General features: G+C 42.9%; 1 protein-coding gene across 2 annotated transcripts in view; it reads left to right on the forward strand.

The window, feature by feature from the left end:
* RELN (reelin) overlaps positions 1-13,365 on the forward strand; it is a 539,369-nt gene that overhangs the window by 367,482 nt on the left and 158,522 nt on the right. For both annotated transcript variants that reach the window (XM_051849694.3, XM_070071183.2), the window contains exons 14-19: positions 334-542; positions 1,610-1,738; positions 2,666-2,775; positions 5,812-5,878; positions 10,526-10,759; positions 11,442-11,603. In XM_051849694.3, the coding sequence (XP_051705654.3) occupies positions 334-542; positions 1,610-1,738; positions 2,666-2,775; positions 5,812-5,878; positions 10,526-10,759; positions 11,442-11,603 (911 nt within the window). The remainder of the gene's footprint in view (positions 1-333; positions 543-1,609; positions 1,739-2,665; positions 2,776-5,811; positions 5,879-10,525; positions 10,760-11,441; positions 11,604-13,365) is intronic.

The following is a 13,365-nucleotide window of genomic DNA, read 5'->3' on the forward strand; positions in this document are numbered from 1 at the left end:
TTATGTGCTCATGTAGAAAAAAAAAATGGATACACACACTCAAACACCTTTTACAAACCTCACACCAGAGTAAACTGGAAGCAGAGGGAGCCTGGTTCATCACACCAGAGGGCTCCCTCCACTTGGGTGCGAAGGAAGAATTGAGTCAGAGAAACAGGTGCTCCTTGAGAGCAGTATCTTCTAGGTAGAATAACAGTGGAACAGAAAGCACACTGCCTGCTGCTTAATCAAGGGCGGCTCTCTATATGGCCACGACCAGAGAGAATCCAGGGGAATTCGCATCGGCTGCCAGAGGCGATGATTAAGAGTGATTTGGTTTCCTTTGTTTGAAAGGTTCCATCTTTGGTTTCCGTGGTCATCAATCCTGAGCTTCAGACTCCTGCTACCAAATTTTGTCTCAGACAAAAGAACCATCAAGGCCATAATCGGAATGTCTGGGCCGTAGACTTTTTCCACGTCTTGCCCGTTCTCCCTACCACAATGTCTCACATGATACAGTTTTCCATTAATCTGGGATGTGGAACGCATCAGCCTGGGAACAGGTAGGAGGCTTGATTTGGGGTGTGTGCTAAAGTAATTAAGAACAAATCCCTGGACTTGTCTATTAAGTCAGAGGAAGGCTCTCCATAGATTTTTAAATAAAATATTAAATAAAATGTTTTCTCCACAAAAAAAAAAAAGTTCTTCAATGAATATACAGGATCGGATGGAACAGAGTGTAAGTGGGACTTCACGTTAGGTACTGGAGGCATTTCACATGCTGTGGCTGCCTTCCCTTACAACAGATTGCTGAGAGAGGAGAAAAACACTGAGTGACCTCATGCCACTACTGACACCCTCCCCCCCAATAAGAGGCACAGAAATCAATTAGCACTTCAAGAGCTATCACTGGCGTAAGAGCTATCACTGGCGTAAGAGCTATCACTGGCGTAAGTGGTGCTTTGCCTGCTCTCTAAGAATTCCGCTGGGTCTCACGTTCAGAGGATGGAGTGCCAGCATGCAACGTGGTAATGGCCTTGCCATCCATCAGATTCCAGAACACAGCCGCAAGTGACCCTACATTGTCTTCGAAACTGAGCTTGTGTGTATAGCAGACATGTAACCGCCCACCCTCTGAAGGCTGGCCAGGCTTCTGTGAAGAAACAGACTCAGTTAGGGACCAGCATTTTGTTTTTAATTTTATTTATTTGTTTGAAAGGCAGAATTACAGAGAGGCAAAGGCAGAGAGAGAAAGAGAGAGACAGAGGTCTTCCATCCACTGGTTCACTCCCCAGATGGCCGCAACGGCTGGAGCTGCACCAATCCGAAGCCAGGAGCCAGGTGCTTCTTCCAGGTCTCCCACGTGCGTGCAGGGGCCCAAGGACTTGGGCCATCTTCTACTGCTTTCCCAGGCCACAGCAGAGAGATATATTGGAAGAGGAGCAGCCGGGACTCGAACCGGTGCCCATCTGGGTTGCTGGCACTGCTGGCAGCAGCCTTACCCACTACGCCACAGCGGGGGCCCCAGGACCAGCATCTTGAAAGCACTTTCCGCTAGTTCTGCAGATGTAAATTCCATTTTCTTTGTTTCCTTCGCCCCTTTTTGGCCTGCTGGCTCTGGTGTCAACAGTGTCAGCCTGGAGTTCTCCACCAACCACGGGCGTTCCTGGTCCCTCCTCCACACGGAGTGCTTGCCTGAGATCTGCGCTGGGCCTCACCTTCCTCACAGCACTGTCTACTCCTCAGAAAACTACAGTGGGTGCGTAAACTCTCTCTGCCCTGGGGGAAGGCACGAATCCACGTTACAGGATGAAAATCAGTGAGTCACCCTGACACTAGCATTTTGAGCGCAGGAGGTAAGGAGCATGACTTCTCTTTGAGAGTGTGACTGATGCAAGGTCACAGTGTGTAAGAACATTCATCCTTTATGTGCTTGACTTAACGTTTCCGATTACAGGCACTTGAACTCTATAGGGTGATCCTGGGGTCAATGCCGAAATGCTCAGTGTCAGCATACTGACTTGTGATAAGATGTAGTATGGAGAAGTGGCGGAAGGCTAAGTTTTGAAATTGCACCTGGATCCTACTCCTCATTCTGCCATCTACTGTCTGTGTATTAATATTTACTCTCTCCAACTTCCCACTGCTTTCCACATCAGTTGAGGACAATAATAAAACCCTTTGTGAGCCACTATGGTGATGTGAAATACCTGCTACTTTATAGAATACACATGATAGAGATAGTGTACGGACTTCCAAGCCTGGCAAAATGAAGTTGGGGGTTATTTTCTTTCTTGTTTCTCTTTTGCTAGTGGATAGCCAAAACGTAAGAAGTAACTGATGCTAGTCAGCACTTCATAGCTGCCCAGATACTTAGTGTGAGATGATAACGAAGGCCTGAGGATTGATGTAGAGAGTTCTAAAAATAGTATCTAACAACAAAGCCAACATCACTTGCTATTAAGAACAAATCCATTAGGCACTATAGCATGATATGGATGTTTTTACTAGTTGTATGTCTGCTTTCAAACTACACACAAAACTCCACAGGTGAATTTAAAGAATTTATTGACAAACTCCCATGCTATTCCAAGAATACAGAAACTAGAACATCAAAAACATGTAAAATAAATCCAAAGCATGAGACTTCAGCAGTGACACTGCTTTTGTGTTTGATTTATCACAGGTGGAACCGAATAACCATTCCCTTCCCTAATGCTGCACTGACTCGGGACACCAGGATTCGCTGGAGACAAACGGGACCGATCCTTGGAAACATGTGGGCAATTGATAATGGTTGGTGTTTATGCCTGTCATCATCACATGCCATTGATGTAGACTCTTCCCGGGCTTTTGTTCATAAGCACAGACTTAATCACATTTCCAAGTCATGGTCTTGCGATTCGTTAAACACCCTTTCTTCTCTTCCTTCTTTGCATTCAGCTAGAAGCCCAGGGATGAGCAATCACACACACAAAAAGGCAGTGGCATCAGCAATATTAGATGCTGAGATGTTTCAACATACACAATTTAAAAATGCATGAAGCTCTGAAACTCCAATTCACAGCTGATGACAAGGGATATCCTAACATTTTCTTTGAATGTTCTATACAAGATTAACATAAATACTAACCATCCTGCATGTATTAAAATAAGATCACCCAACATCTGGACAGCTTATCTTTTAGACACAGACACCACGCACAAGGAAGCATTATCTCCAAAACACTTGTGAAACTTCTACCTCTTTTTCAGAAAATAGTATAAAGAGAAATTTGGATAAACATAGAAATAGTCTCTTATCTTTCATTTTTCAGTTATTGACAATGTTTGGCATTTTTTTAAATTATACAATTTTATTTTTATTTTTAATTAACATTTTATTAATCATTCAAATTATGGGATACTATGTGATATTTACCTTGTGGTGTGCACTGAGAATCACTCCATAAATTTATTTTAAAATATAAAATTTTAGCACTGAGGTAGTACTGTGGAGTAGAAGACTAAGCCTCTGCCTGCAATGCTGGCATCCCATATGGGTGATAAACTTCATTAATCACAATAAAATTAATATTAAATTTTTAAGGTGTTAACATGATATATGAACTAAAATATATAAAATGCAACATAAAGAAAATATTAATTGGGAGACTATAGAACAAAGAATCATCTCATTTTGATCCAGTAAGAATTTAAATTTGAAAAAAATCAACTGAAAAAAGAATTTCAGTATACTTATTAAAACCAAGCATATCCATATGTATAGGGCCCAGCCATTCCTTTTCCAGATACATATCTTTGGTCATTCATAGATATGTTTTCCAAAACAATGTACTAGGGCAACACTATTTTTACCAGTCCAAAACTGGATGCCTCACAATTAGCCATCAAGAGATAAATGAGGAAGTGAAGTGTGACATATCTCCCCACAAACATACCTTACAAGAATAAATATGAATACTTTATGAGTCTGTGTATGTGATTACAAAAACAGGCAAAACTGATATGGTAATAGAAGTCAAGACAAGGTTAACCAGAGGATATGCTTGGTAGTGACCAGAATGGGAGTGATGGGAGTTTTCGGTGTTGGTAGTATTTTCTGACCTAGGTGTCAGTTATATCATTGTCATGATTGAACATTCACCAAGTGGTTCACTTAAAATAAGTGCATTTTTATATGCATATAGTGTACCTGCCACAGTCTAAAAAAATTATCAAGGAAGGATAGAAATGAGTCAGAAACATAAAAACTATTTTCCTTGCCTTGCCTTGAAATTTAATAAGTGTTTCTATACAACAACAAAATTAATTGAGATTTCCATGATAAGTGGAAAAAATCACCTTTCCTGCCTTTTCACAGACTTTGGAAAAGTTGAATACGACAGACATGTCTCTCCCTATCATATACTGCAACATTAGTATCTGACATTACTTATCAACTAATCTGTTTTAACTAACACAAGTTTAACACTGATAATATCATTTGAGTTAAATGTGCCCATGATGTGGGCACACTGCAGTCGACCCCACAGTGACCCTGCAGTTGCAGGAAAGCCCTGGCAGACCTGGAACAGGTCATGCTGCAACCATGAACCCATCCCCGTTCCTCGACGTGGTACACTGTGGAACCCCTCAAAGCACAAGGACAGGAGGAGAGCAAGGGCTGCTGTTGAAACCATCTAGAGCCAGACCAGGCATGAAATGTTTTTTTCACTCTTTCCTTCAGGGAATACGAGAAGTCTTCAAGAGGGAAAATTGTAAGATGAAATAAACTCTCTTTGAAAATTTTTGCACCAGAGTCAAATTCTGTTTTTCCATGAACTTTTTGAAGTACTGGCGTGCTTTAATCTCATGTTTAAGAAGAGGATCCCTGAGGGGCGAGCACTTGGCCTGGTGATTAAGGCACCTGCCTTCCACGTCAGAATACCTGTTTCTCAGCTTCAGGTTACAGGTTTTTAGAAACACAGGCCACAGGAAGGTGTATTTTTAAAATACTTCTTTTTAAATATTTTGACATGATTACAGGACAAAGAAAGTGATATTGAATGATAAATTTATGCCTGAAATTGAATGTTTGGGGTATCATTGCATCTTCAATCCATTCCTCAGGATATTTTTTAACCACCTCTATATTATTGTTATGTTATTGATAGTGCTGGTTATCAAAAGACTTAATATTGGTAAATGCGTTGAGGTATGACTGTCTCAGAATCTACCATCAGCAATCAACAGCCCATGTCTCAGTATTCCAAAGATTAGAATTGAGATTTGTAGCGTCACATTGCCGGTTAAGACCAGCATTAAGGGGGAAATAGCTGCTGCATCGTGGAGAAAACTGTGTGTTCAACAAGTTATTAACTCTCCATTGCCAGCGAGGATAGATCAGTGTTTACAATTAACACCTGCCAATCATCTATGATGCTCTAGGTTTCCCAAGATAAGTATGGAAAGTATATGGAAAGTGAAATGGCAAAAAATTAATCCTTGTAAATTCTTTACATTTGCCTAAAGAATGTAAGCACTGTAGAATGTTCAAGACAGAAGCATTAATCTGAAATTGTTCTGGCAGAACAGACCCCGTGAAGGAAAACGGGTAGAACTCACCTCCCCTCTTTCATATGAAATACTTGAAAGCTAAAAGTTGCAACAGACGTAACTGAGAGCGTGCTTCGTCACACAGCCCTCTGCATGACGTCCTGGCTTCCTGTACACAGCATACAAGCAATGGGCAGTGTTCCCTGGGCGTTGCTGCCCCAGATTGTACTGATGGTGTCCTTTGTTTCTCCAATTACGCTGCCATCTCTTACATGCTGTCTGCTTCCCTCGCAGTCTACATTGGCCCATCGTGTCTCAAGTTCTGCTCTGGCAGAGGACAGTGCACGCGGCACGGCTGCAGGTGAGCATTTGAACTGAGCCTGTGTGCCTTGCCCGTCCGGAGTGTATTCCGCATACTGAAGCCACCATCATTTCAGCTGGTTTTGATACCTGTTTACAGGCTTTGGGAGTTGTTATAAGACCAACAATAAAATACTTCATGTGGAATTTAAGTATAATTTAAACGTGTTTTATGACTAAATGCTAGCAAATAAACTTTATGTTAGGTTTAATTTTGAACCAATACAATATTCCTCTTGTAAATTTGTGAACAACTTTTTTTTTTTTTTTTTTTGGACAGGCAGAGTGGACAGTGAGAGAGAAACAGAGAGAAAGGTCTTCCTTTGCCGTTGGTTCACCCTCCAATGGCCAGCGCGGCTGGCGCACTGCAGCCGGCGCACCGCGCTGATCCGATGGCAGGAGCCAGGTACTTATCCTGGTCTCCCACGGGGTGCAGGGCCCAAGCACTTGGGCCATCCTCCACTGCACTCCCAGGTCACAGCAGAGAGCTGGCCTGGAAGAGGGGCAACCGGGACAGAATCTGGCGCCCTGACAGGGACTAGAACCCCGTGTGCCGGCGCCGCAAGGCGGAGGATTAGCCTAGTGAGCCACGGTGCCGGCCTTAATTTGTGAGCAACTTTGAATTCCTTGCCTGTCTTCACTTACATTCCTGTCCATAAATTTGCACTAATGCTCAGGAACCATGTTTTAATCACTAGCGTGCTTTATACATGACCATAAAAAAAAAATCAAGATTGACCCCATAGAACCATTGTCAAAAGAAACTGGACTGGATCAGACTTAGCAAATGTGATTAGAAAATTTATCATCTTTAAATATAAATTCCCAATCTTCTTTATTTGTAGAAATCATTTGAGTCTTCCAAACAACAGGACAATGACATTGAATATGAAGCCTGAATTTATGTATTGATAGTGTAACACCTAATTGCCACTGGTGCATTGTGTCATGTCTGTACCAAGAATAGTTATTTACTTTTATTATGTCATTCCCACATTAAAATTTAATTATAAATTATCTTGGGAATTCCTGAAAACACAGGCAAGTTTTTCAACAGTGAATCATCTATTTGATCTCTTTTTATCCTCAAAACAAAGGGAGTAATTAATCAACTAGCTAATTAATTAATGAATAAAGAACTCATGAATGGCTTTAATCCTAGTCATTTAGAAATTGCAAGTGTGTCAAAATAAAGTGGCAGGTTAACTTTTTAACTGTATTTCAATGAACTTAATTAACAAAGATCATTCTGCACAATGCAGATGTGTCATAAATTCTGTGAACTGAAAAGTTTCCGTTTATATTTCAAGATGGAATATGCATCCCTTTGCTTTTTAATAGCACTATCAACTCCAACCCAAAAACAGTAACTTCTTACATCTATGAAACATTGGCTGGTGTTTTCCTTGAGTCATTATCTTCATCCATTGTCCATAACCAAGCCTTCCTCCTGGTTAGTACATTTCAAATAAAATTAACACAAGAAAACTAGCCCTTTTCACAGTTCCTGAGATTGTCCTGAAAAGTTTGGAAAGCATTCTAACTAAAAGGACAACGACTTTTTTTAAGGAAAATAGGAGGTGCTGTTTGTAAAAGAACTATCAGTAATCACAATGGATGTACTTCCTCCTCCATTTTCTGTGGCATTAAATCCTTGGCGTTAAATCCTTTTATTTAAAGCAGCATCTGTGATACCCATGATGGATAGTTCTTTTCTGGTGCCACCTGTTACCCTGAGCAGCCATAGCCTTTTTCCTCCTCCTGGATTTTATAGAAGGCTTCCTCAGTTGGAGCTGCAGTTACTCCCCTCCTGACGACCTTTGGTACAATACACGTTGGCTTTGTTCATTTGTGTCTGGGCTAAATATTGGACCACTACCTCCTTTTCCAGGAATATGCTCCTTGTTGAGCACAAGCAAACTTCAGAGAAAAGTTATTTTCAATACCTTTTACTTTCTTTAAGAAGGTCCTTGAATTTGGGGCCTCTGCAGTTTTGTTTTTCTCTCCTCCTTGCTAACTTCATTATTGCGATTATTTGCTACCAAGACCCTACCCTCTGTTGCTGCCTAATACTGTCTTGCCTGTGTACAGGTCTGGTTAAAAATAATAGTGCAATCATTATTGGCATTCTGTCCCAGTGGCATAGCTTGTTAGTAAGAGCAGACTTTCAAAAACAGTACATGGGACCAAATCAAAACATGAATCATCTCTCAGGAATCGGCACTTCCTCCCAGTCACTGGTCCGAGGAAGATTCATTTAATATACCCTGAAAGGCACTCCGACAACACGGAGTCTTGTTGGGGAACACTAGTTCCAGTTTGTGTCCATGGTAAGCTGCAGTCGGCTTCCGGACTTTGAAATGTGTCTAACTTAGCTGGGCTTTTTTCCGGAGACGCCTTGGCTCTCCAGAGTCTGACCGAGTCCACAGGATAACATGTGGAAGAAGGTAATTGTTTGAGGCTCATTTACATGTCCAGTAAATGCTGATTTCCTTTCCTACTCCTTTCCCTAATGCCATTTAAGATGCCAAGATAGCTCTCAAGCTTCATGAACCTGGGGTCCTTCTTTGATAATTGAACAGACGCTGGACCTTCTCCCCCAGGAAGTGCTTTGCATATGAAGTTTGGCATTTGATTTAAGCACTGCCATGCCTTCTGCAGACCCCTCTGGGAGACCAGCATAGACCCCAGCTTGAGTGAGATGGCTGAGGAAGCATCCTTTGGGTCATTCTATAGCGCCATTTCAACTGTGCACCTGCGTTACATCAAATGCTTGTTTACAACTTCACAAAGTATTGAAAGCTTATGTGAGAATTTCCTACCCCACGAAAGACACTGATCTTATTTTATGGTTTTAAAGATTTTTTTTTTCCAGAAGATTCATTCACTTATTTGAAAGGCAGAGTTACAGAGAGGAGGAGACAGAGAGAATGAGTGGTTCTCCACCTGCTGGTTCACTCCCCATTTCCCGTCAGGATCCTAAACTCCATCTGGGTCTTCCACATGGACGTGGGGGCTCAAGCAGTTGAGCCATCCTCTGCTGCCTTCCCAAGTGCATTAGCCAGGAGCTGGACCAGAAGTGGAGCAGCCAAGACTTGAACCGGCCCCCCTAGGGGGGTGCCAGCATCACAGGTGGCAGCTTCACCTGCTGCTCCGCAATGCCAATCTGATTTTACACTGGGCAACATTGTAAGTATAGTGAGAAAGGAATAGTGTGGTACAGATAAAGAATTTGGAACTAATTCCTGAGGGGTGAACTCCTTCAAATATCAGAAGTTTCCTGCTATTCAGCTATTGATTCATCTGTGGTGAGGTTTTCCCATTGGCGGCAGCCTCAGAGAGAGCTATACAGATTCTAATGACCCAACATAAATACCGCACATTCTCATGTAGAGGAAAAGCAGGTTGCCATGTGGGCAAGGTTCCAGTGTTTTCTTGAAGCACTAATTCAGGGGCTCATTGAGAAGCAATGCAGTTCTGCTGAGGACTTCTGTCTAGCTCAATCGTGTACACATTCCCTCTACTGTGCCAATATAGGTTTGGAATACAGATTTATCTTCAAATAGTTTGGAAATATTTAAAATGATTTCTAGCTTATAATTTTATGTGTTCACTTTTTAATTTTTAAGATATATTTATTTGGGGGCGGGAGCTCTGGTGTAGTGGATAAAGCCTCTGCCTGCAGTGCTGGCATCCCATATGGGATGTTTGAGTCCTGGCTGCTCCACTTCTGATACAGCTCTCAGCTATGGCCTGGGAAAGCAGTGAAGATGGCCCAGGGTAGAGTCTTTGGGCCCCTGCAGCCATGTGGGAGACTTGGAAGAAGATCCCAGCTCCTGGCTTCAGATCTCTCTCTCCCTCTCTCTCTCTCTCAATCTGCCTTTCAAATAAATAAATAAAATTAAACATTTTTAAAAGATTTTTTATTTATTTGAAAGGCAGTGTTACAAAGAGGAAGGGAGACTGGGAGAGAGAGAGAGAGAATTTTCCATCTACTGGCTCACTCCCCAGATCTCCACAGCCAACACTGGGCCAGACCAAAGCCAGGAACAGGAGTTTCATCTAGGTCTCCCACATGATTGGTAGGAGCCCAGGCACTTGGACCATCTTTCCTTGCTTTTCCCAGGGGAGCTGGATCAGCCATGGGGCTACCAGGATATGAACTGGTGTGCCCATATGTAATGCTAGTATCTCAGGCAGTGGCTTTACCCACTGCACAATGCCAGCCCCTTCATGTGATCTTAAATAAACTGTATTCTAGATTTCTTGTTGAAAGAATTTAATTTTTGTTGTTTCTTTTAATTTACTAAGATCATTGTGAATCCATTATGTATGCATATGACATAATTTAAGTTGGAAATGCACACATAGATGCATTTCAAATCAACTGCTGCCATTGGTTGAAGATGGGCACTGAATTGCTGCCTCAGTTGTAAGCTGTCCACAGAAGAGCTGCGTAGACTGCAGTCTTCTGGGATATTTATGGTCAACTGTCCATTATCAAGTCTTCTCATTGGGTGCTCTCCAATGGCTAATGAGCCTCCTTCACCATCCCGGCAAATCCTGGAGTCCTGGCCTCTGTGCTTGCTCCTGTCCAGAGCAGATTCCGAATCTCTGAAAGGACTTTATTTCCAACATGTTCCCTCAGGTGTGACCCTGGATTTTCGGGCCCAGCGTGTGAGATGGCATCGCAGACATTCCCAATGTTTATTTCCGAAAGCTTTGGAAATTCCAGACTGTCCTCCTACCATAACTTTTACTCTATCCGTGGTGCTGAAGTCAGCTTTGGGTGCGGCGTCCTGGCCAGTGGGAAGGCCCTGGTTTTCAACAGAGACGGGAGGCGTCAGCTCATCACGTCTTTCCTTGACAGCTCACAGTCCAGGTACGTGAAGGCACATAACACAAACAGACGCGCATGTTGGATTTAGATATATTTTTAATTTTTATGTGTTTCCTTTTCACTGCTGTAGATGTGCCAATTTTTAGCTAGGATGGGGGAAGCTTATGGTTTATTTGGGGTTATTTCCTCTGGTTTGTAATAAATCAGAAGGCTCACCAATGACTCTGAGATACTAATGATGGACTAGGTTTGTTTGTTTATTTTTTCAAAATATGAGATGTTAGCATCAGAACTGTGTTCTTAAGCCAAGGGCTGGTTAATTATTTATGTGGTTTTATTTATTTGACAGCTTGCAGAGGCTGATTAGAGTTATCCTACATCTTCCCTGCCCCCAGTGCCTTATAAATAATGCAGTAAAGGAGTGATTGGCACTGTAAGCGTATGTACACAAAAATATAGTATGCGAATATTATAGTGTAGTGTAATGTAGTAAATAAGTGTAAGAGCAGTTATATTTTTACCGATATGTCTGTTACAAAATATGCACATCTACCTCATCTACATCTGCCCCTACACATCTACATGTGTCCCTACATCTCACGTGGAAACCCACCACCTTGGGCAAGTTCATTTAAATTTGCTTGAAATTATTTAATAGCCAAAATGAACATTATGGTCAGAAGTGCCTACACACACAGGTTAATGATGGATGATTTGTGTCCAGGTTTCTCCAGTTCACACTGAGGCTGGGGAGCAAGTCTGTCCTGAGCACATGCAAAGCCCCGGACCAGCCTGGAGAAGGGGTTCTCTTGCACTATTCGTATGATAACGGGATCACTTGGAAACTGCTGGAGCACTACTCCTATCTCAGCTATCATGAGCCCAGGTATGTGGGGAAGCATTTGGGAAAATGAGAGAGTGATGCCTCCTCCCTGGGGAAATTATTCAAGTGGTGCAAGATCCCAGGTATTTTTCCATTGAGAGATGAGAAGACAGAAATTAATGTGTCGTGCAATGAAAAACTAGCAGTCCATGTTCTTGTAGTCCATTTGTCCCACTGATTTCTGGTAATTTGAAGAAATTTATTTGCATATCTTGAAACGTGCAGCTAAGGGAAATGCTTTGATAATTAAGGAAGAGAAAAGAGTTAACATTTTCCTTATTCAACTATGATGGAAATTGCTAGATAGGATTTCTTTTAAAAAATTTGTTTATTTGAAAGGCAGAGTTACAGAGAGGCAGAGAGAGAGAGAGAGAGAGAGAGAGAGAGAGAGAGAGAGACAGAGAGGTCATCTATCTACTGGTTCACTCCCCAAATGGCTGCAACAGCCAGAGCTGGAGCCAGGATCCAGGAGCTTCTTCCAGGTCTCCCACACAGGTGCAGGGGCCCAGGAACTTGGGCCATCTTCTACTGCTTTTTCTCTTTCCCAGGCCATAGCAGAGAGCGGGATCAGAAATGGAGCAGCTGGGACTCAAACCAGCACCCAAATGGGATGCCAGCACTGCAGGCTGAGGTTTTAACTGCTGTGTTACAGCGCCAGCCCCTGGATTTCAGTGTAACAATAAATCATACATACTGTTAAAAAATTTTAGCAATATATTACAATATGTTACAGTTAATTATATGATAACTGATAAAATCTGATAAGCAGTATGTTTTTAAAACTCACACATGCTATAATTATATAAAGAGCCCAGAGAGATTTTTCTAGCAGGTGCAGAATTTCTGGCCAGTGTGGAGCATGAGATATTTGCAGTTCTTCCGCCAGGCCACTTCTGTTTTCCTATAGCTTACGCATTTCATTTCCTATTCTCCTTTTTTTTTTTTTTTAATTTGACAGGTAGAGTTATAGACAATGAGAGAGAGAGACAGAGAGAAAGATCTTCCTTCCGTTGGTTCACACACCCCCCAAAATGGCCGCCACGGCCGGTGCTGCGCTGATCCAAAGCCAGGAGCCAGGTGCTTCCTCCTCCTGGTCTCCCATGTGGGTGCAGGGCCCAAGCACTTGGGCCATCCTCCACTGTCCTCCCGGGCCACAGCAGAGAGCTGGACTGGAAGAGGAGCAACCGGGACTAGAACCTGGCACCCATATTGGATGCCGGCGCCGCAGGTGGAGGATTAACCAAGTGAGCCACGGCACCGGCCCTCATGTCCTATTCTCAACACCTGTCAGGGCAATCCTTCCCCCCGGGCAGAGGAGTAGCCACATTAGTGATGTGATTTCAGACGTATCCGATCACCCTCCCCCTCCTGGAGGTGCTGACATGCCTGTGGAAAGCATGAGGCACGAGGAGGATGGAAAACTTCACTGGAGGAGGGGCTTACACCCCAGTCATGTACAAAGCAGGGACACCGCTTTCCTTCCTGGGTATTCGTTGGAATCATCGGAAGGCAAGAAAGACAGGGCTCAAGGAGGAGGAGGAGCGTTACTGATGGTGCTCTTCACAGAGTCTGAATTTTTTTACAGGATTTACTTTAGTTACTTGTTTATTTGAAAGGCCGAGTGACACACACACATCGCTCTTCCCTCTGCCAGGTCACTCCTAAATGGCTGCAGTGGCCCACGGCTGGGCCACATGGGTGGCGGGGGTCCAGGTCCTTGGGCTTTCCCAGGCACATCAGCAGAGCAGCCAGGACTCAAACCAGC

The sequence above is a fragment of the Oryctolagus cuniculus genome, chromosome 3 (genome assembly GCF_051225735.1).
Source record: "Oryctolagus cuniculus isolate XC-2025 breed Fujian yellow rabbit chromosome 3, ASM5122573v1, whole genome shotgun sequence".
Lineage (NCBI taxonomy): Eukaryota > Metazoa > Chordata > Mammalia > Lagomorpha > Leporidae > Oryctolagus > Oryctolagus cuniculus.